The 21,391-nt window shown below is 32.3% G+C and overlaps 1 protein-coding gene across 11 annotated transcripts in view; it reads right to left on the reverse strand.

The window, feature by feature from the left end:
- Positions 1 to 21,391, reverse strand: part of LOC124102215 (ankyrin repeat domain-containing protein 26) — a 126,456-nt gene that overhangs the window by 89,451 nt on the left and 15,614 nt on the right. For 9 of the 11 annotated variants that reach the window (XR_009228102.1, XM_046458428.2, XM_058583653.1 and 6 more), the window contains 8 exons: positions 19,615 to 19,675; positions 19,371 to 19,522; positions 10,495 to 10,615; positions 10,153 to 10,214; positions 6,441 to 6,531; positions 4,594 to 4,692; positions 3,982 to 4,010; positions 3,812 to 3,884 (listed from right to left, as the gene is read on the reverse strand). Coding sequence is in view for 10 of the 11 variants with exons in the window: in XM_046458428.2 (XP_046314384.1) it covers positions 3,812 to 3,884; positions 3,982 to 4,010; positions 4,594 to 4,692; positions 6,441 to 6,531; positions 10,153 to 10,214; positions 10,495 to 10,615; positions 19,371 to 19,522; positions 19,615 to 19,675 (688 nt within the window). In the remaining variant the exon portion in view is untranslated. The remainder of the gene's footprint in view (positions 1 to 3,811; positions 3,885 to 3,981; positions 4,011 to 4,593; positions 4,693 to 6,440; positions 6,532 to 10,152; positions 10,215 to 10,494; positions 10,616 to 19,370; positions 19,523 to 19,614; positions 19,676 to 21,391) is intronic. The other 2 variants (XM_046458430.2, XM_058583655.1) reach the window with 1 other exon arrangement.

The following is a 21,391-nucleotide window of genomic DNA, read 5'->3' on the forward strand; positions in this document are numbered from 1 at the left end:
TTTTTGTTATTTATATGTAAGGGAAAGAATACATTATTTATATGTTATGTTAGGGGAAGAATCCACATGCCTTGTTAAAAGGTATTCTGTTTGGTTGTAGGTAAGAAGAATAAAACACAAGGTAAAAACTATGGTATCGCCAGGCACAGTGGTGCCTGCCGGTAATCTCAGTAGCTCGGAAGGCTGAGGCAGGAGGATCTCAAGTTCAAAGCCAGCCTCAGCAATTTAGCAAGGCACTAAGCAACTTGGTGAGACCCTGTCTCAAAATAAAATACAAAATAGGGCTATCTGTGGCTCATTGATTGAATGCCTCTGAGTTCAATCCCTGGTACCAACAAACAAAACACTACAACAAAACTATCATACTAGTCTGGGTGTCCAGAAAATGTGGTATATATACACAATGGAGTTTCATTTAGCCAAAAAGAAAATAAAATTATGGCATTTGTAGAACAATGGATAGAACTAGAAATGATCATGTTAAGTGAAATAAGTTAAACTCAGATTAAGGGTCCTATGTTTTTTCTAGTATGCAGAAGCTGGAGAGAAAAAAAGGAAAACAACATTGGGAGTGGATCTCCTAAAAATAAAATTACTAGACGCCAAATTATAATGTTATATCGTTTGCATGTACAAATACGTAACAAGAAATTGCCTCAATATATACAAGTATGATATCAATAAAAAATGTAAAAAAGAAAAAAGCACATAAGGAAATTTTGCCACAAAAAGATTTTTGAAAAGTCAGAACTACAGTAATATGAAATCATGCACAGGTACTCTATAGTTGTATTCTCTATGTTTCTTTATTACTTTCTTTACTCTCTTTGTTTTCTGCCTTCTGTGATTCACATGAGGAGAATAATTCCTTAACAGAAACATGGCCCAAATATTCATCTTTTCTTTATTGGTTAAGGTTATCTTTCCAAATTCTATGGATGGTGACTGATTTTTAGTCACTGATTGTGATACAAAGGGATATTTATCAACAGGTTTCATATTACTAGATCTTTTTTCAGATTTTTATAACTTTTAATTTTTTTTATTTGTTCATATTAGTTATATATAACATTAGAATTTATTTTGATTTAATAATAAATGCATGGAGTACAGTTTGCTCCAATTAAGTATCTAGTACTTACCTTTATCTCCCCCGCACCCTGCTCTCTTTCCTAAACACTAGAGATCTATTTATTTACTTTTTTTTTTTTAAATTAGTGTCTTTTGGATATATATAATAGTAAGATTCACTGTAAGATTCATATATGTACATTGGAAAGTTAGGTCAGATTCATTCCACTGTTTTTAATCTTACCCTGTCTCTTCTCCCTCCCCCTCAATCTACTACTACTCCCTGAGCTTTCTTTTATTTTGATGGCATTCATCCCTCCATTTCGTTCCTCTCACTCTCCCCACACAAAGTTTAGAATAGCTTCTGTATATCAGAGAAAACATTAGACCCTTGACTTTCTGAGTCTGACGTATTTTACTTAGCAGTATAGTCTCTCAGTTCTATTTACCAGCAAATGATATAATTTTGTTCTTTTTCATGACTGAGTAAAACTCTGTTGTGTATATATACCACATTTTTTTAATGCATTCATCTGTTGAAGGGCACCTAGGTTGGTTCCATATCTATTGTGAATGATGCTATGAACATTGATGTCGCTACATTCTTATACTATGCTGCTTTTAGATCTTTTGGATATATACCAAGGAGTGGGACAGCTGGGTCATATGGTGGCTCCCTTCCTAGTTTTTTGAAGACTCTCCATACTGGGGAGTGGTTGCACTAATTTTCCACCAATAATGTATGAGTGCACCTTTTCCCCCATATCTTCCCCAAAACTTATTATTATTTGTATTCTTGATAACTGTCATTCTGATTGAAGAGATGAAATCTCAATGTGGTTTTGATTTGCATTAAATTGCTAGATCTTTGACAAGTCTTATTACTGAGGATCAAACTAATAGAACTCTGATCTGAAAATTTTAAAAATAAGGTTTTAATATATTAGAACATAAATGATGATAATAGAAGTGAAACCAACTTATGCAAATTTTTTCTTCAGAGAAAGTCCCATGTCTACCTGTACCCCACATACATCTATTCCTTCATGGCTTATTGTATTTTATATATCCTGTACTTGCCATTCATTTAGATAAGTTTAATTACTTATTTATCATCTCCCTATTTTACTACATTTTTATTTATTGGTATTACAGTATTTTGTGTTTCACTCAGTCACCACTATCATATTTTGTTTTCCAAGAAAGCATTATTTTTCATTAAGATTCTTCAGAAATATGAATTTTGTATTAAAATTTAGGTCTAATTATTCTAAATTTAAATATGCATGATAGTATTTGCATTATAAAAACATGGGCTTTAATGAATATACCATTTTATATAGAAAATATACTTTAACTACAATGAGATAGCCTTTCTTTAATGCCTCACAATTCACTTTTAAGTCTTGGATAAACACCATAAATTTTTACAAAAAATGATAGCTTTAAGTGATGTAATTGTTCCCATTTTTCAATGGGAAAGGGTAATAAGTCTAGGTACACAATAATTCATTCAAAAAATCCAATGAATATAGAGTGACATGAAATAGGGATGCATAGATAATTAAAATTTCTTTTTTTTTTAAATAGACAAAATTGTCAGATTTAAACTTTTTAAGAATGAAAGAAAAAGAAATACAGAAGTGAAACTTTAAAAGCCATTTCATCAGGCTCCCTTATCATTTGATATCCATGAACATTATACATAGTTTAAAACTTTGGTACTAATCGTGATCTGAGAATCCCTGGAATTCAGCATCTGTTCCAGGGGTCCAAGAAGTCTAATTAATACTAAATGTTATTTGCCATTTTCACATAAATGTATAGTGTATATCCAGAGACATGTATATTCAGACATATGATGTGTCATAAAAACATAGTTCTAATGGCTAATGAGTCAAATGTAATGGCTATTGGAAAGTATGACAGTGCATGCTTATTTTTTAAATCTTTCAGATATAGTTTCTAATATAGTAAATTTTGATAGATACAATCCACTTAAATAAAAGCTCTTTAGAGTGTAAAAATTGTTAATACTACAAAAGGATCCTAAGACCCAAAGTTTCAAAATTAGTTTTGAACTGTGTGTACCAAATAGTTATTAAAATGTGATTACTTTACCCATTATTAATAATCAAACATACAAAAACCCCAAAACATACCCAAACATGCTTGCACACAAACACAGTCTGTTAATCAGATCATCTGATTGGCTTAAGATCACCAGTATTAATAATACTAAGAAAAAAATAAAGTTAAATCACAATTGACGTGTTAGTAAGTAAAGCTTCACTCTAGGAAAACATCAGAATCCAATACATTTCTGGTTTTTTTTTTTTCCCTAGAAGAGGCAGGATCTTGCTATATTGACTGAAGTAAAAAACTCTTTTCAGAGACACACTGAGGAGCTGGAATTACAGCCATGAGTACTGTGCCCAGCTCTCAATAAGCATTTTTTAAACTTTGCAAAAATCTTATAATCTCATTTAACCTCTGTGAATTCTAACAAGTATAGGGATTCCAAATTGGGAACTTTAGGGTACAGCAATGTAAAAATAGAAACATCTGAATTAAAGCTTATACTAAATTTTTCATGCTTTTTTTCAAACATGAACCAATAATTACATTTGTATTATTAAATCTTTCCATCAAACAGAAAAAAATTTGGGAATAAGAAGACTCAACACTTCAAATAGTTTAATGTAGTTCTTTCCAGAGTAACTTGTATTACAAAGTTTACCTGATTTGAATGTTTGTACATCCTTCATTCCTATTGCTTTGCTCAGAAGAGAATCTTTCATTTCACTGGTAGTCTGGATGAATTTTGAAATAAGATATTTAATAAATAATGTTTACTGCATACAGCATGTAGTTAATAATTTCAAGATAAAAAAAATAAAAGATATTTACCTTTAATTGAGGATATTTCTCAGGAGATTCTAAATAGCAAACAGGACATATAATCAATTATATGTAAATATGACAAAACCAACCACACATTTTTATGCAGGGTTAGTATGGAGCTGAATCCCCATGCTTAGGTTTGGAAATAAGTTTTTTTCCCCAGTGTTTGGATAGCAATATGAAAAATGTATTGAAGAAAAAATAAGAATATAGGTTTAACAAAACATGCAGTTAAGGTTTCAAAAGTGAGATTATATTTCTAATGACCATAACTAAAGTAGAAGTCTGCTCATGAACCAATGTGAACATGCTGCCTGAGGGATAGAAAAATGATCTCTAATCAGAGGAGCAAAACATGACACTGACAGGATGTCAAAGCTGATGGCAGAATGTAACAGCATAGGCCTTTAATGTAACACATTAGAATCATTTGTACCATTATACTACAAGTATTTATCAAGTCCCTCAATTTGTTCTGTATTTAGGAAGTACAAAGTTGTAATAACAGTTCAGTAATGCATAAATTTATTTCTCAACAAAGAAAGTTTTCTGAAATTATCAGCTTGGATATATACTTGTAGAATAATAGTTAATAAAAATATTCATTTTTTTCCATACCCATGTTGGCTACTGGTATGCCTACATTTCTTGTTTTCTCTAGTTTAGCCATCTTAAAGTTTCTTGATCCACTCATGCAAGATGGTATATAAATCATATCTAAGAAATAAGGTATAACAAGTTTTAATATTGAAATATGATTATCAAAAAAGAAAAACTAAATTGTCACAGAATTATTTGATATTAATAACCTTTTATATTTCAAAATCAGTGCTATATTTACTAAGAAAAAAATTTTGGTATTCAAGGAATTAATTCTATTGTCTCTTGTGTCCAGAATTAATCTGGTTTGGTGTATCATGCTGATCTTTAAAGGAATTTATGAAACAACTATTTTATCCCAAAAATGGCTTTAAGAAAGGCAATGCTTCTATACTCAATTAATTTCATTTGAGTAAATAATATTAGTGCAACATACATCTTTAATGCCAGATAGTTAAAGAATGGAGAAGTAAGCAGCTGTAGTTTACCCAATTCTCAAATTCCCTACTGTTTCCAATAATCTCTGAGACAACAATAATCTAATTTGTGGTTTGAGTGAAAATACACTGAAGTCACCAGAATTGAGTTTTCTCTAGTTTCTGCATTACCTCCAAAATGTTTGTTTCCTTTCTTATTTCCTCTAAACAATTCCTCTTCTTTTCAAAAATACCTCTAAATTCTGGTCTAGATTTTCTCCATTATATATATATTTTTAATGAGTTATTCCCACCACTTCTTTTCTTTTTATTTTGCAGTAGTATCTTAGAATTATATCTATTTCATCTTCCCTTTGATCCTTTCCCTCTGGGTAGAAAACATGCTGAGAAATAAAAACAAAATCTATACTTTCCCTTGACCCTGTAATGTCTTATATTATTATGAAATGGCTAGTCCTAGATTTCTCTAAAGTGAAGTCTATGTCCTTGCTGTTCAGAGTATTGTCTGAGGACCAGCAGCACTGGCATCACCTTAGACCTTATTAGAAACAAAAAATTACAGACCTGCTGAATCAGGAGTCATACTTTTAAAATGGTCCACAAAAAGTGATTCATGAAAGCTTGAGAAATTATGGTCTGAATTAATTCCCAATTCCTTTACCTTAATTTACCATTTTAGATTCCAGCCTCAAGTTCATCCCTATCATGTCCTCTAAAGTCATAAATTTTCTAAAGGTTTTATCAGACTATGGCTTTTCTGATCTCTCCAGAGCTAATCCTGCTCTTTTCTTCTTTACAATTCTCTTCATTTAAAAAAAAAATTTATTGTTTTTTTTTGTACATGACAGTAAATAATATACATCCATGGATGAATATATATATATATATATATATTCATTTATGGTAAATAAAACATAGCTCTGTATGATGAGTACTTCAATCCTTAATGCCTTCCCAACAGTGAGGAAAATGGTGAGAGGAAAAATTTTGCTTTATTTCTCAGTCAAACTTTGTAACTGGAACCTTACTTTATATTCATCACACATTTTGAATACTCTGCTCTTCATTTTTCCAAATTACTTTATTTTCCCACTCTTCACTATGTACACCTGCTTCTTTTCCCTTCATTTACTTCCCATACTCTCTGCCTTTCTTAATTCTTTCCCTAATCTCTTTTCCATTTCCTTATTACTAACTTTCCTTATGTCCTAAAGTATCTTGAAAAGGAACTAATAATTCAGCTCCTTTGACACTCTAAATTTAACCTGCTGCTGAAACTTGATAAGACATCTATTTACTACCATTGCACTTTTTTTCCACTTACTATGCATTTAACGAGTAAATTTCTTTGGCTATTAGAACATGTCAGTACTCATGTTTCAAATAAACACTTTGCCAAATGACTTTTTAATAAAACACAGCTCTTACCTTCGACTTGTCCATTGATATTGTTTCCTCTTTCATGCACAGCCCCAGATAAATGACTAACACCCTTTTGTGGAAGCCTCTCAGAGATACTCTAGTGAAATTAATATTAAGAATGAGTTGCATAAAGATTTCCTAATCATTTTATAAGATAGTTAAATTTCCTATTATAAAAGCAATTACATTTTAATATGAGAGACATATACATTAAAAACCAAACATTTCAATAAAGAACTTCATATACTTTGTTTAGATCAATACTATCTCTTATCCTCATATGGATAATGAGTAGATAAACTAAGCTTGGAAGGCCAGAGGAACATATCAATAGATAAAATACTAACAAATGTGCATACTTCAAAAAGAAACTAACTCCAGAACACCTAACTCTACTTTGCATTCCTTACCAAATGTAAGAGAACATTTAAAAAATACATATTTAAAAAAAATTCTTATAAGTACACTTGCAATGATACAGCATGAAACACTGCAAACACTTCTAAGGACAAGAAATAATTTAGTGATACTTGGTATGATAAGAAACTTCAGAGTGTGGCATGTTGAATCTAAACAAAGCATTGTAGAAGCTGCTTCATTAATGTAAACATGGATTTAGAAAATCTAAATATTTTTTGTAAGGTTTGGTGATGCATGTCTGTAATTCCAACTATTAGGGAGGCTGAGGCAGGAGGATCACAAGCTGGTGGTCAGCCTGGGCAACTCAATGAAATCCTGCTTCACTAGGAAAAATAAGAAGGGCTGGGGAATGTAGTTAAGCAAAAGAGTATTTTCATAGCATGTATGAGCCCTAGGGTTCAAATCTCTGTTACCATAAACAAAAAACAAAACAAAAAACTAACAATAAGACATAATAAAAAGAAAAAAATCAAATATTTTTTGGTAAATTTTTACTTATAGGAAAAAATGGTTGAATAAAATTGACAGAGTAGGAAAAAAACTTATCTTTATGCTATGTTTAATAGTACACAAATACTAGATACAGTATTTAATCCTTTCTCAATTTAACAATGAATTTTAAAAAGAGTATAGCAAGTCTTAATAAAAAGGGATGTATAAGAACATTTACTAAGTGTCTAAAATGTGCCTGGCACTTATTTGTACATTTTCTTTTCTATGTATTACAATAATAATAATGATTATGACAACGATTATCTTACTCCCTGCTTTCCCTGACTGAAAGTAAATGATGGACAGATGTGATTCACTGTTCTTTCAGCAATATTCCCCTCCTAGACATTCACATGGTTGGCTCCTTCCCATCCTTTATAAGCTTTAGAGCAATCTATACTTCAGAGAGATCTTAGTACAAAATTTCATTCCCATATCCATTCCACCTACAAACTCCCTCAGTATTTTTTAAATAAGCATTCTCTATTTACTTTATATGAAATACATGATTTACAAGTATTTATTGTTTATGTTTTTTTGTTCTATCACTATAGCATAAGCCCTTATCTGGTGTATTCTGTATAGAACTGCCTTCCACATAGTAGACAGTTAATAGCAGAAAATTATTCAAGGTCAAAACATTTACAATCTCATCAGAAGGTCTCAAGCACCAAATCACTATATTCCTATATAACATATCCAGTAACAGTTTATTGAAACTTACCATTTTAAAATTAGAAACATATATACTCCCTTCAACTTTTCCACTATTTTCTTGACACTTACTATTTTATTATCCTCATGTTTAAAAACAAGTCTCTATATTTAATAAGTCACTGAACACCACTGTGATCATTCTAACAAATAATCATTTTGTCTAATAAATATGAACACATTTCTTAGTTTACAAAGTATTTTCACATTTCTTAACCATATTTGTTCATTGAATATATCTAAGAGACATGGTACCATTTTTATGGTACTGTGAGGCTACTGACATCATAATAGTTTAAATAAATTTTCCAAGATTTCAGAACTACTAAATGACAGAACCAGAATATTAACATTTTTTTTTTTCAACTTCAGCTACTCTGCTGGTACCATTATTAAGCAGCTGCTTATACACAAGAAATCAGGTCTTTCCCATCTCTTTCTGCAGTGGTCACTTTAAAATAGTTTATCACTGTTTATACTTATGTTATGGCAAGCATGGCTGACATAAAGGTATTCAATAAATTTTATTTAAAAAATGGTTTGTATTTAACTAAAACATTAGAAAATCAAACTAACTATAGTCCTACATGTATAATTCTTCATGCTTTTCCTCTCAGAGGCTGAAACATTCCTTGTAGATCTATTCTTGACAATCCATATATAATAATACTTTCACGTTCCACTTATCTAAGCTACAAAAAATTATAGTCCAAATTTTCTTTCTGAATCACATTAGAACCTTAACATATCCATATATAATACAGAGTCACATAGGTCATAGGTTGACTTGAAATAATTCATCAGTATTTAGATAAAGTTAATTTCAGAACCCAAGCTGATCCCCTGTGATTTCTAAGCTTTAGTTTTTGACACTACACTACATTGGCTTCATTAAATAAATCCTACAAGTTATCAGAATTTTAAAGTGCAGTGGTAATGTACTTATTAGAACTAATTACTTTATTAATTATAGGTTAAAATGTGAGGAAATTATTCCTTTTAGGCATATGCAGATGTGAGAAAGTAAAGTCAAAGCCCCCCCCACCCTTTTTAAGAAATGTGATAATGTTTATTTTCAATACATGGGTTAAACAATAAATTGGAATGAACTGATGAGAAGATTAGTGATATGGAAGACTAAGCAGAATAGGTGTAACCAAATATAATACAGAAAGAAAAAGTCAAAGAAAATACAATTATTGTTACATATTTGATAAATCAGAAGGAATAAAACACATAAAGTTTGATCATTAAAAAATGAGGGATGAATAATCATCAAAAAAGTAATGATTTATAAGTTTCTAAAATTGAAAACTAAACATGATACTTCTTATTCAGAAGTATAGTAGGCATTAAAGAGTTGAATAAGTAAAAATAAGAAAACAAAAGTAGTCAAACTAACAACAAGAGAAGGAAAAGGCTTAAAATCAGTAAGAAAGAAAACAGATAACCTACAAAGATGACAGCAGAATTCCCACATTATTAAGGATACACTATAATTTAGAGAAAAAAAATACTAGGATTTCAGACAAATATAATGTTCAAGCTAGAACTGAATAATTAGCTAAATCATTTTTAGTAAAACACTTGTAAAATATTTTCAAAAGTAAAAACCAAGAACTTTAATTTCCACAGAAGATTTTAAAGATTATACTTCAAAAAGAAAAAAAGTTATTCAATATGAAATCTGAGAGTCAAAATACAAAGTAAAAAAATTCTTAAAAAACCCATGGGAATATCAAAATATGGTGAACACTGATTTTAAAAAAATCCATAAAACTTTGGTAACACAGGTTTAACCACATTTAGATATATTAAAGTATGATTCCAAATATTTAAAGTAAATCAAATGGTAACTCCTGTGCTATCTGAGTAATCTGACTGATGACAGTATAATTTATTAAGACAACTATTTTAATCACTAATTTAAAAAGATGGCACTTCTGTCATATAATTTGTAAAGTACTGATTATCCTTTTAACAGAGTGGATGAGCCATCAAAGGATTGACAGTGGAATAAACATAAAGCATCCTATTTAATGTTTTAACATCACTCAATGCTTATTCCAAAAATAATAACAACAGACAATACCTCAGAATCCCATGGTGATTCTTCCTCTTCCTCTTCTCCTAATCCTAATGCAGACATCAGATCTATAAAATGTATAACAGATACAGTAATAATACTTATTACTGAGAAATTGAAATATATGTACAAGTCTATCTCCATTCATAATATTTCAATAAAATAAAATGGAAGAGCAAAAAGGAATTTCAGAAGATTAATGCAGTTTCAAGAAGAAGTTGGTTGCAGGAGAATGACAGCAAAAATAAAATGTAAAAGAAATAGGCATCTTTTCTTGAATCTACACACTTTATTCTTTATAACGTTTTTTAAATCTAGAAAAATTTTCATAGATATTCACTAACTTACCACTTTTACTCTTTTTGTGTCCTGCATCAACATAAGTCAAATTCCCATTATTTGTTTGATCTTGCGAAGCACTTTTAGTACCATTTTCTTCTTTTCCAATTATTGGCTTTGTTGCCCCTTCCTGTTGAAAAAAGAGGAAAGAAAAATCAAGTTGAGAAAACATGTTAAACAACAAACATTTATTGTATCTATTAAATCCTAAGCACTATCATGGGATAAATTGAAAATAGAAAAGATTCCTTCTATTATCACGTAGAGACAGAGATATATAGAAATAATAAGAATAAAGTATAATTTATTAGTTCTACATTTGAAATGCATGCAGTTAAGCGCAAAAAGAACAGAATAGTCAGTCCTACCTAGAAAGCTCTGGGAATGCTGCAAATACAGGGTCTCATTTCAAAAGAAATACAAACTACAACGTGAGAGTGTGAAAGTTATTCTAGACAGGACAGCAAAAGAATACGGCATGAAATCACACAACAAATGAAGAATAGTGAAGTAACGTGGTAAAACTGGAATACTAGGTTCTAGGAATGGGATTTAATAGATAAAACAGGAGGATCAGGGCCAAAGCACAAAAAATATGTGTCATGCTAGAATGTGAACTTTCCCCTTCATGTATGGGGATCTATTTAATAAGCAGATAAGTTTTAGCATTTAAAATGTCACTTGGGCAGCAAAGTATAGTTAAATGAACATTATGGCAGAAGGGAGAACAAGAGAAATATATTTCAAAATGACAAGTGAGAAGGTGAATCCCAGTAATATGATATAAAAAATGGTAAGCAGAATATACAGAAGCAGTCTGGTGGTTTGGGAGAGAGATTGAGTTCAAACTTTCTTAGCTTTAGTGTTTCAGTGCTGTTTACAATGTGATAATTACTACAATGGGGAAATGGATGACAGATTAATATAGAGTGAGCAAAGGGTTACATTAATGTCTAAAGATGAGAACATATAAAATTTAAGGCACTCAGGGGACTTAAATGCCATAATTGAATAAATACATTCAAAGTAGAAATATATGACCTCAATGAGGAAATGCATATGGACCAAAGAAATAAAATTTTGTAAAATATACTAAACTGTTATAATTAAATAAAGCAAACCTACATAGAACTCTGAAATTTTACAAATGAACAAAAGAGGTTGAAAAATGGGGGACCACATTTTCAAATATATATATCAACACTTATTTCAATGATATAAAAACATTCTCTTATTGATATATGCAAATACTTGTTTCTGGGATGTACTAATATGCATTTTTTAATCTAATGAAAATATTTAATTCTAAGATACTAATTCAAGATGCTGCAAGAAGACTCCCTTTTAACGAAAAATCCTAAGTCTGGCATGGTGGCACATGCCTATAATTCCAGTGACTTGGAAGGCTGAGGCAGAAAAATGAAAAGTTTGAGACCAGCCTCACCAACTAAGTGAGGCCCTAAGAAACCTAGTGAGATCCAGTTTCAAACTAAAAAAATTAAGGAGCATTCCAAGATGGCGGGCAAGAGGAAGGCAGCATTCTGTGTCACTCTTTGACCCAGTTCTCACCTAGTTGGAATATTGCATCTCAGAGAGTGTAAGAGGACCCCCATACAACTGATTTCTGTAGAAGTCACCAGCATTGTGACCCCCACACAGAGCTCAGAGCCTCAGCATTTGAGTAGGACTCTGGAATACTAGGTTCCTAAACCCAAAGCCCACAGTTCTAGCCCATGCACGGCTCTCAAGCTGCTTAGCAGAATCACCTATCAGCACATCTGCAGAACTCCAGATTGTGATCCGCTCCCACGCAAGTCACTCAGCTACTACCTACCTACAGCACAATGTCATCTCCTGGTTCCCCCCACTTACCCAGATACCCTGGTGATAGAAGCAGACTGCCTCTTCTTGAAACCTTTCTCGCCATTATTTGGTGGGGGCAGCTCTCAGATCATATCTCCATCTGGCCAGGTACCAGGTATCCAACTCCCCCCACCCTTGGTGGCAGTAACTTGGCACAGTGACCACCCAACACAGAAACAGCTCTCAGTTGGGCAGGTGTGGAGTGTGACCACTTGGTGTGAGCCTGGGTGTGGGAGATCCTGCAGTTGGGAACTTCTAAGTGAGAGGGAGATAATACTGGCTGCTCAAGTCAGACGAGAGGTCCCCAAAAAAGACCCGTGAAGTGCCATCTCCCTGCAGGAACTGGTGAGTGGCACTCCCCGCTTCCAGACGCCCTACATCAGGACCAGTCTTCCCATCCTGGTTATCTACACCATCCTGAGGGCAGAGACACCAGCTTAGAATAGACAACCCCACCTATTGGATGAGAAGAAAAACAGAAAAGATACAGATCTCTAAAACTAGAGATTTCTAGTTTCTTCTTTCGAGTATTTTTTTTCTTTCTCTTCTACCACTCTATTCTCCAGCCCTCACATCCCCAACATATGTGAAACCAAGAACTTTGCATGAAATAGGACTTTGAGGACTGAGTTAGCTGAATAATATAATATAGAGGGGTTGTATATGTTCTTTTGTTTTCTTTCTTTTTTTCTTCTTTCATTTTTCTTTCCTCCTCCAAATATTACTATTTTAACATCCTGTATTTTTCTAAATACATGTGTGTTTGTTTTATGTACTCTGTCTTCCCATGTACTTGTGTACCCTAAATTACTTCCTGTCTATTCTCTTGCTACTAACCCTCTTCACTAGATTTCTTTTTCACATTTCTTAAGATATATTAACTCTATATCCTCACATCCTTCCTCCTCAGCATATTGTCCTATGCCCCACCCCAGTGTCTACCGTCAGAAATTGTAAACCTTTTTATGAAACTACTGATTATATTTTAGATAATAATTGAATCCAACATGTCTCTACATTGAGAGTAAACACCTTAATAACAAAAAAATTGTTCTTAGATGATATATTGTTGATATTGGGATCTGTTAACATTGTCCTTCCCCACAAAGGAGGGATCTGGGAACCCTACAAGAGCATTACAAATGTATAGGGTAAAAAAAAAATAACACCCCAGACCCACAGAGCTGGAAAGGAAGACACAAAAGCAACATAAAAAGACAAGGGAACAAAGTACCACAAACAAATCAAGACACCACATCATTAGAATCATTGGCAGCCACAGCAGGAAAAAAATGACAGAGAAAGAGTTCAGGATATACATGGTTAAAATGTTCTATGAACTCAAGGAATATATAAGAGAGCAAATACAAGCAGTGAAACATTACTGACTTCAACAAGGAACTGCATAAACAAAGTCAAGAAGAAAAGGATCACCTCAACAGGGAGATAGAGATTCTAAAAACAACAACAACAACATTAAATTAAATTAAAAAAATAAAAACAAACAAAAAACCCAGAAATCCTTGAAATGAAAAAAACAATAAACCAAACTAAAAGCTCAAATGAAAGCATCACCAACAGAGTAGACCACTTGAAGACAGGACATGACACAATGAAGATAAAAATATATAATCTTGAAAAGAACATAGAACACACTACTATAAAGGTAAGAAACCATGAACAGAACATTCAAGAAACATGGGATAGCATAAAAAGACCAAATTTAAGAGTTATTGGGATAGAGGAAGGCATAGAGGTCTAAATCAAAGGAATGAACAATCTATTCAATGAAATAATATCAGAAAGCTTTCCAAACATGAAGAATGAATTGGAAATCAAAATTCAAGAAGCCTACAGGACGCTGAAAGTACAAAATCCCAAGAGATCCACACCAAGGCACATTATATAAAAATGCCCAACACACAGAATAAGGAGAGAATTTTAAAAGCCACGAGAGAAAGGAGTCAGATTACATACAGAGGAAAACCAATTAGGATAAGAGCAGATTTTTCAACACACACCCTGAAAGCTACAAGATCCTGGAACAATATATATCAAGCTCTGAAAGAAAATGAGTGCCAACCAAGAATCTTGTATCCAGCAAAATTAAGCTATAGATTTTAAGATGAAATAAAAACCTTCCATGATAAATGAAAGTTAAAAGAATTTATAGCTAGAAAACTGGCACTATAAAACATCCTTGGCAAAATATTCCATGAAGAGGAAAAACAAAACAACAATTAAAATCAGCAGAGGGAGGTAGTACCCTAAAGGAAAAACTAATTAAAGAAGAAAATTGAGTCAAGTTAAATAACAAAAATAAACAAATATGACTGGGAATACAAACCATGTCTCAATAATAACCCTGAATGTTAATGGGTTCAACTCACCAAACAAAAGACATAGGCTAGCAGACTGGATTTTTAAAAAGATCCAACAATATGCTGCCTCCAAGAGACTCATCCAACGGGAAAAGACATACAGACTGAAGGGGAAAGGTTGGTAAAAAGCTACCACTCACATGGACTGAGGAAGTAAGCAGGGGTTTCCATCCTCGTGTCAAATAAGTAGAGTTCAAGCAAAAGTTAACCAAAAGAGATAAAGATGGACATTACATACTGCTGATACCAATACTCTCCAATTTATTTCAGGAAATAGAAAAAGAGGCAGCAGGTCCAAACTCATTCTATGAGGCCAATATCACCCTGATTCCAAAACAAAGCAAAGACACATCAAAGAAAGAAAACTTCAGACCAATATCTCTAATGAACATAGATGCAAAAATTCTCAATAAAATTCTGGCAAATCAAATACAAAAACATATCAAAAAGATAGTATATCACAATCAAGTGGGGTTCATTTCAAGAATGTAAGGTTGGTTCAACATACAGAAATCAATAAATGTAATTCATTACATCAATAGACTCAAAGATAAGAATCATATTATCATCTCAATAGATGCAGAAAAAGCATTTGACAAAATACAGCACCTCTTTATGTTCAAAACACTAGAAAAACTAGGATTAACAGGAACATATCTCAACATTGTAAAGGCTATCTATGCTAAGCCTCAGGCCAACATTATTCTAAATGGAGAAAAATTGAAGGCATTCTCTCTAAAAACTGGAACAAGACAGAGATGCCCTCTTTCACCACTTCTATTTAACATAGTTCTTGAAACACTGGCCAGAGCAATTAGACAAAATAAATTAAAGAGATACATATAGGAAAAGAAGAACTTAAATTAGCACTATTTGGTGATATGATTCTATACCTAGAAGACCCTAAAAATTCCACCAGAAAACTTCTAGACTTAGTAAATGAATTCAGCAAAGTAGCAGGATATAAAATCAACACCCATAAATCAAAGGCATTTCTGTTCATCAGTGACAAATCCACAGAAAGGGAAATGAGGAAAATCACCCCATTTACAATAACCTCAAAAAAAAAAATTGGGAATCACTGTAACGAAAGAGGTGAAAGATCTATACAATAAAAACTACAGAACCCTATAGAAAGAAATCAAAGAAGACTATAGAAGATGGAAAGATCTACCTTGCTCTTGAATAGGTAGAATTAATATTGTCAAAATGACCATACTACCAAAAGCACTATCCACATTTAATGAAATTCCAATCAAAATCCCAGTGGCATTCCTCATAGAAATAGAAAAAGCAATCATGAAATTCATCTGGAATAATAAGAGACCCAGAATAGCTAAAGAAACCCTTAGCAGGAAGAATGAAGCAGGTGGCATCACTATACCAGACCTTAAACTGTACTACAGAGCAATAGTGACAAAAATAGCATGGTATTCGCACCAAAACTGACTGGTAGACCAATGGTACAGAATAGAGGACCCAGAGACTAACCCACAGAATTAGAATCATCTTACATTAGACAAAGGTGCCAAAAGGGTGCATTGGAGAAAAGATAGCCTCTTCAACAAGTGGTGCTGGGAAAACTGCAAACCCATATGCAACAAAATGAAATTAAATTCCTATCTCTCACCATGCACAAAACTCACTCAAAGTGGATCAAGAACCTAGGAAATAAACCAGAGACTTTGCGTGTAATAGAAAAAAAAGTAGGCACTAATCTTCGTCATGTGGGATTAAGCCCCAACTTCCTTAATAAGACTCCTACAAAGTTAAAACCAAGAATCAATAAATACGATAGATTCAAACTAAAAAGTTTCTTCTCAGCAAAAGAAACAATCTGTGAGGTGAATAGAGAGCCTACATTCTGTGAGCAAATTTGTACTCCTCATACATCAGATAGAGCACTAATCTCTAGGGTATATAAAGAACTCAAAAAGCTAAGCACCAGAAAAACAAATAACCCAATCAACAAATGGCCCAAGGACATGAATAGACATTTCTCAGAAGAGGATATACAATCAATCAACAAATATATGAAAAAGTGTTTATCATCTCTAGCAATAAGAGAAATGCAAATCAAAACTACTCTGTGATATCATCTCACTCCAGTCAGAATGTAAGCCATTATGAAGAGAAACAACAATAAGTATTGGTGAGGATGTGGGGAAATAGGTACGCTCATATATTGCTGGTGGGACTGCAAATTGGTGCAACCAATATGAAAAGCAGTAGGAGATTCCTTGGAAATCTGGGAATGGAACCACATTTCACATGGCTATCACTCTCCTAGGTCTATACCCCAGGACTTAAAAACAGCATATTAAAGTGACACAGCCACATCAATGTTTATAGCAGCACAATTCACAAAAGCTAAACTGTGGAGCCAACCTAGATGCCTTTCAATGGATGAATGGATAAAAAAAAAAAAGTGGTACATATACATAATGGAATTTTACTCAGCAATAAAAGATAATAAAATCATGGCATTTGCACAGAAATGGATGGCATTGGAGAAGATAATGCTAGGTGAAGTTAGCCAATCCCCTCAAAAAAAAAAAAAAAAAAGCCAAATGTTTTCTCTAATATAAAGAGGCTGATTCAAAGTGGGGTAGGAAGGGGGTCCATGGGAGGAATAGATGAACTCTAGATAGGGCAGAGGGGTGAGAGGGAAAGGGAGGGGGCAAGGGGTTAGCAAGGGTGGTGGAATGTGATAGACATCATTATCCAAAGTACATGTATGAAGACATGAATTGGTGTCAACATTTTATATACAACCAGAGATATGAAAAATTGTGCTATATATGTGTAAAAAGAATTGTAATGTATTCTGCTGTCATTTAATTTTTAAAAAAACTTAAAAAAAAAAAACTGTGGAAGAAATGCTAACTACAATAAAAGTTTTTGTTAAAAAAATAAGAAAAAATTAAAAGGGCTGGAGATATGGCTCAGTGGTAGAGTATCCCTGGGTTCAATTCCCAGTATCAAAATAAATAAGTAAATAATCCTAAAAGTTTTAACTTATAAACTTAGACATGGTGGGTCACATCTGAAGTCCAAGATACATGGAAGGCTGCGGTGGGAGAATTACTTGATCCCAGGAAATTGAGGCTAGCCTAGGTATACAGCATGACCCTCATCTTAAAAACAAAAGAGAAATGATTATGTGATTATAGATCAGGTATTTTAAAGTACCAGTATGATGTAAGGAAAAAGTATAAAACCCAGTTTTAAAATTCACATGGTTTCCCTATAAACAGTATACTAATAGTTCTAATTTTCTATTTATACTATGTGGAATGGGGGTTAAAAATTGGAGAAAGTATAGACTATTAAAAACTTTTCCAAGGTGAAGATTTCTAAGTCTTTAAATACTTTTCAAATACTGCTCAAATATTTGTTAATCAGGATCCAATATTCATATGAAGAAGAAAACAATTTAAAAATATCTAATCATCAGAATTATTAGGCTTTAAAGATAAAAGAATTTACACATAAGGTTTAACAACTATGAATATTTGGGCTGGGATGCAGCTGAGTAGTAGAGCACTTGTCTAGCATGTGCTCAGATCTGGGTCCAATCTCCAGCAATACAAAGAAGAACCTAATTAATATAATCAGAAATTTAAATCAATGAAAACATTAAATAAAATGCTTACTTATTTGTTCTTTATTCTCTGTTGGTTTCTGGGGATCTAAACCAAGGCCTTGCACATGCTAGGCAAGTACTGTGTTACTAAAATACATACCCAACCCTATTAATTCTTTATTCTCAAAAAAGATCTAAAACATGGGTCTGAGAATGTAGCTCACTGGTAAAGCACTTGTCTAGCATGCACAAAGAGAAAAAAAAAAAAATCCAAAACAGTTATCAAAATTATATACCCAAACAGAAAGATAAATTAGATAAATAATACTAAGTTAGAAACTATAAGAACAAAAAAGTAAAAAATTAGTAATTCATAATAAATCTCAAGAGGCATAAAACAGATTTCAGTTTGCATTATATATGAACACAGGTTTTGCTGAATTAAATATAAGATATCACTTTGCTAAATTTAAAAGCAAGAATTAAATTTTCTTTCAGTTTCTCATTAAAATCAACAATAAATCACTCAGAAAAATCTAATTTTTATCATATTTTACAACAGTTTCTGGTCTCATTTAATACATGTGTTTATAATGTCTTTCCTCTTAACTCTCTTATTTAATCTTGATAGTTATCTTGCCTTTCTTAAGTGAATTCTTCCCATAAGTTCCCCTTCTCAGTTTCATATTCTCTTGGGTTGCTTTCTAATTTTTTCCTTCCATTATGGCATATCTAAGAATTCCTGTACATATATCTCAACTTTGGTATATTTGTTTTCTTTCTTTCTTTTTTTTTAAAAAATATTTATTTTTTAATTTTAGGTGGACACAATATCTTTATTTTCTATTTTTGTATGTGGTGTTGAGAATCAAATCCAGCGCCCCGCGTATGCCAGGTGAGCGCACTACTGCTTGAGCCACATCCCCATCCCTGCTATATTTGTTTTCTGTTATGATCTTATTGCCTTATATTTCTTTTAGGATCTTTGTCATAATTATGTAGATTAGGGAGATGATATAAATAAAACATGAAAAAAGAGCTTTAAAAATACCTACATTTGGGTCAGATGACAAAATGGAAGGACCTGAAAAACTCTGTTTAACCGATGTTTTAGGAAGGGTTTCATCCATGTCTTCATTTTGACTATCAGAATCACTGCTATCAAACAAGGTTCTATTTTCTGGTTTCAAAATATCATATTTTGCTCCTATAAAAATAAAAACCAATTAAAGAGTAAGTATCTGTAATTTCAAATTAGTGAATAGCAGAAGAATAAGAGTCAATCTTCAAATAACTTACGATTTTTCTTGAATTGTTGAGTAGTAGTCCATAGCTCTGTTAAGTTCACTTTTGGGAAATTCTAGGGGGAAAAAAAAAACTTGAAAAATAACAAGTATCAAATTTGATAGAAAATTCAAATATTCACCAGTACAATACAATCTAACACAAAGTACACAGGTTTAGGAATCATTCACATGTAGATTCAAACTCCAATTCTGCCATTTATTAAATTACATTTTATCATAGGTTGAAGATTATGAGATTATAGAGACATCCAACAAATATTACTCCTTACCTCTAACTATTATAGAAATACTATGATATCCATTAGATAATTTTCTTTTTAAAAATTTTTTTATTTGTTCTTTTAAAATATACATGAAAGTACTGTGTATTTTAACATATTAAACATACATGGAGTATAACATTCCAATTAGGATCCCAGTCTTGTAGTTGTAGATGATGTGGAGATTGTCTGTGGTATAATCATATATGTACATAAGAAAGTTATATCCAATTCATTTTACTGTCGTTCCTATTCCTAACCCCATCTCTTCCCTTTATTCCCCTTTAGACAATTTTCTTAATCAACATATTCTAGGAAAAAAATGATCCCTCTATAGTTTACTTTAAAAAAAAAACTAACATTTTAGCAAATTTTAAATTGTTATATTTTGAATGTGTTTGCATAATTTACATTTGCATGAATTACTTCAAGGGGAAAACATGAGTTTAGTTTTTAATAGTATTTTATTTATATAAGTTGGCATTGCAAGCAGTATAAATAATCATTTTAAAACTCCCACTTCTCTATGAACTACAAGAGGTTAGGAAAACATATTTGTGTGTGTAATTTGGAGCACTTAAAATAAGGTGTCAAATGAAAAAAAAAATGATTATATGATAATTTTAGCTCTTTCCATGAAGGAGATGAAGAATAAATCTTGTGGGGCAGTGACTGATGAACAAAAGTCACATTCAACTATGAAACAGAAAGGTGTAACAAGCCAGGCTCAGAGGCACACACCTCCCAGTGGCTTGGGAGGCCGAGGCAGAAGGATCAAGAGTTCACAGCCAGCCTCAGCAAAGTTGAGGCACTAAGCAAATCAGTGAGACCCTGTATCTAAATAAAATACAAAATAGGTCTGGGGATGTGGCTCAGTGGTCAAATGCTCCTTGAGTTCAATCCCCAGTACCGTCTTCCCCTAAAAAGAAAGATGTAACCAAATATGACAATAATGGAGACAAATGTATTGAAAGAATTAACACTGAAGAAATTTTTCTGTAAGAAAAAGGTAAGGGAGGAGGAACAAACAAAACAAAAATTTAATACAAAAAAAAAAGAGGATACATTTTCTCAATAGACCTAACCTGAAGTTAAATATATGAAACATTTAAAGGATATACAAATTTAAGTCACATTTTTAGAAACCTAATATCATTAGATATATCATACATACATATACATTATACAAGTAATACTCCATTAATAGAAATATATTTGTTCATTTATTCACATTCAAAAATATTAAAAATCCTTCTTATGTGTAAGTAATTTTTTTTTGGGGGGGACTAGGGATCAAACCCAGGGGTGCTAAGTTGCTTAGGGCATCACTGGCTGGTTTTGAACTGGCAATCCTCCAGCCTCCACCTTCCAAGCCACTAGGATAACATGTGTGTACCACCATGCCTGATGAAATAAGATCTTTTCTTTTTTTAAAATATTTATTTTTTAGTTGCAGTTGGACACAATACCTTTATTTTATTTATGTGGCGCTGAGGATGGAACCCAGGT

Source organism: Marmota monax, unplaced genomic scaffold (assembly GCF_021218885.2).
Source record: "Marmota monax isolate L192 unplaced genomic scaffold, Marmota_monax_Labrador192_F-V1.1 WCK01_AAM20220418_F8-fsc00161, whole genome shotgun sequence".
In the NCBI taxonomy this organism is placed as follows: domain Eukaryota; kingdom Metazoa; phylum Chordata; class Mammalia; order Rodentia; family Sciuridae; genus Marmota; species Marmota monax.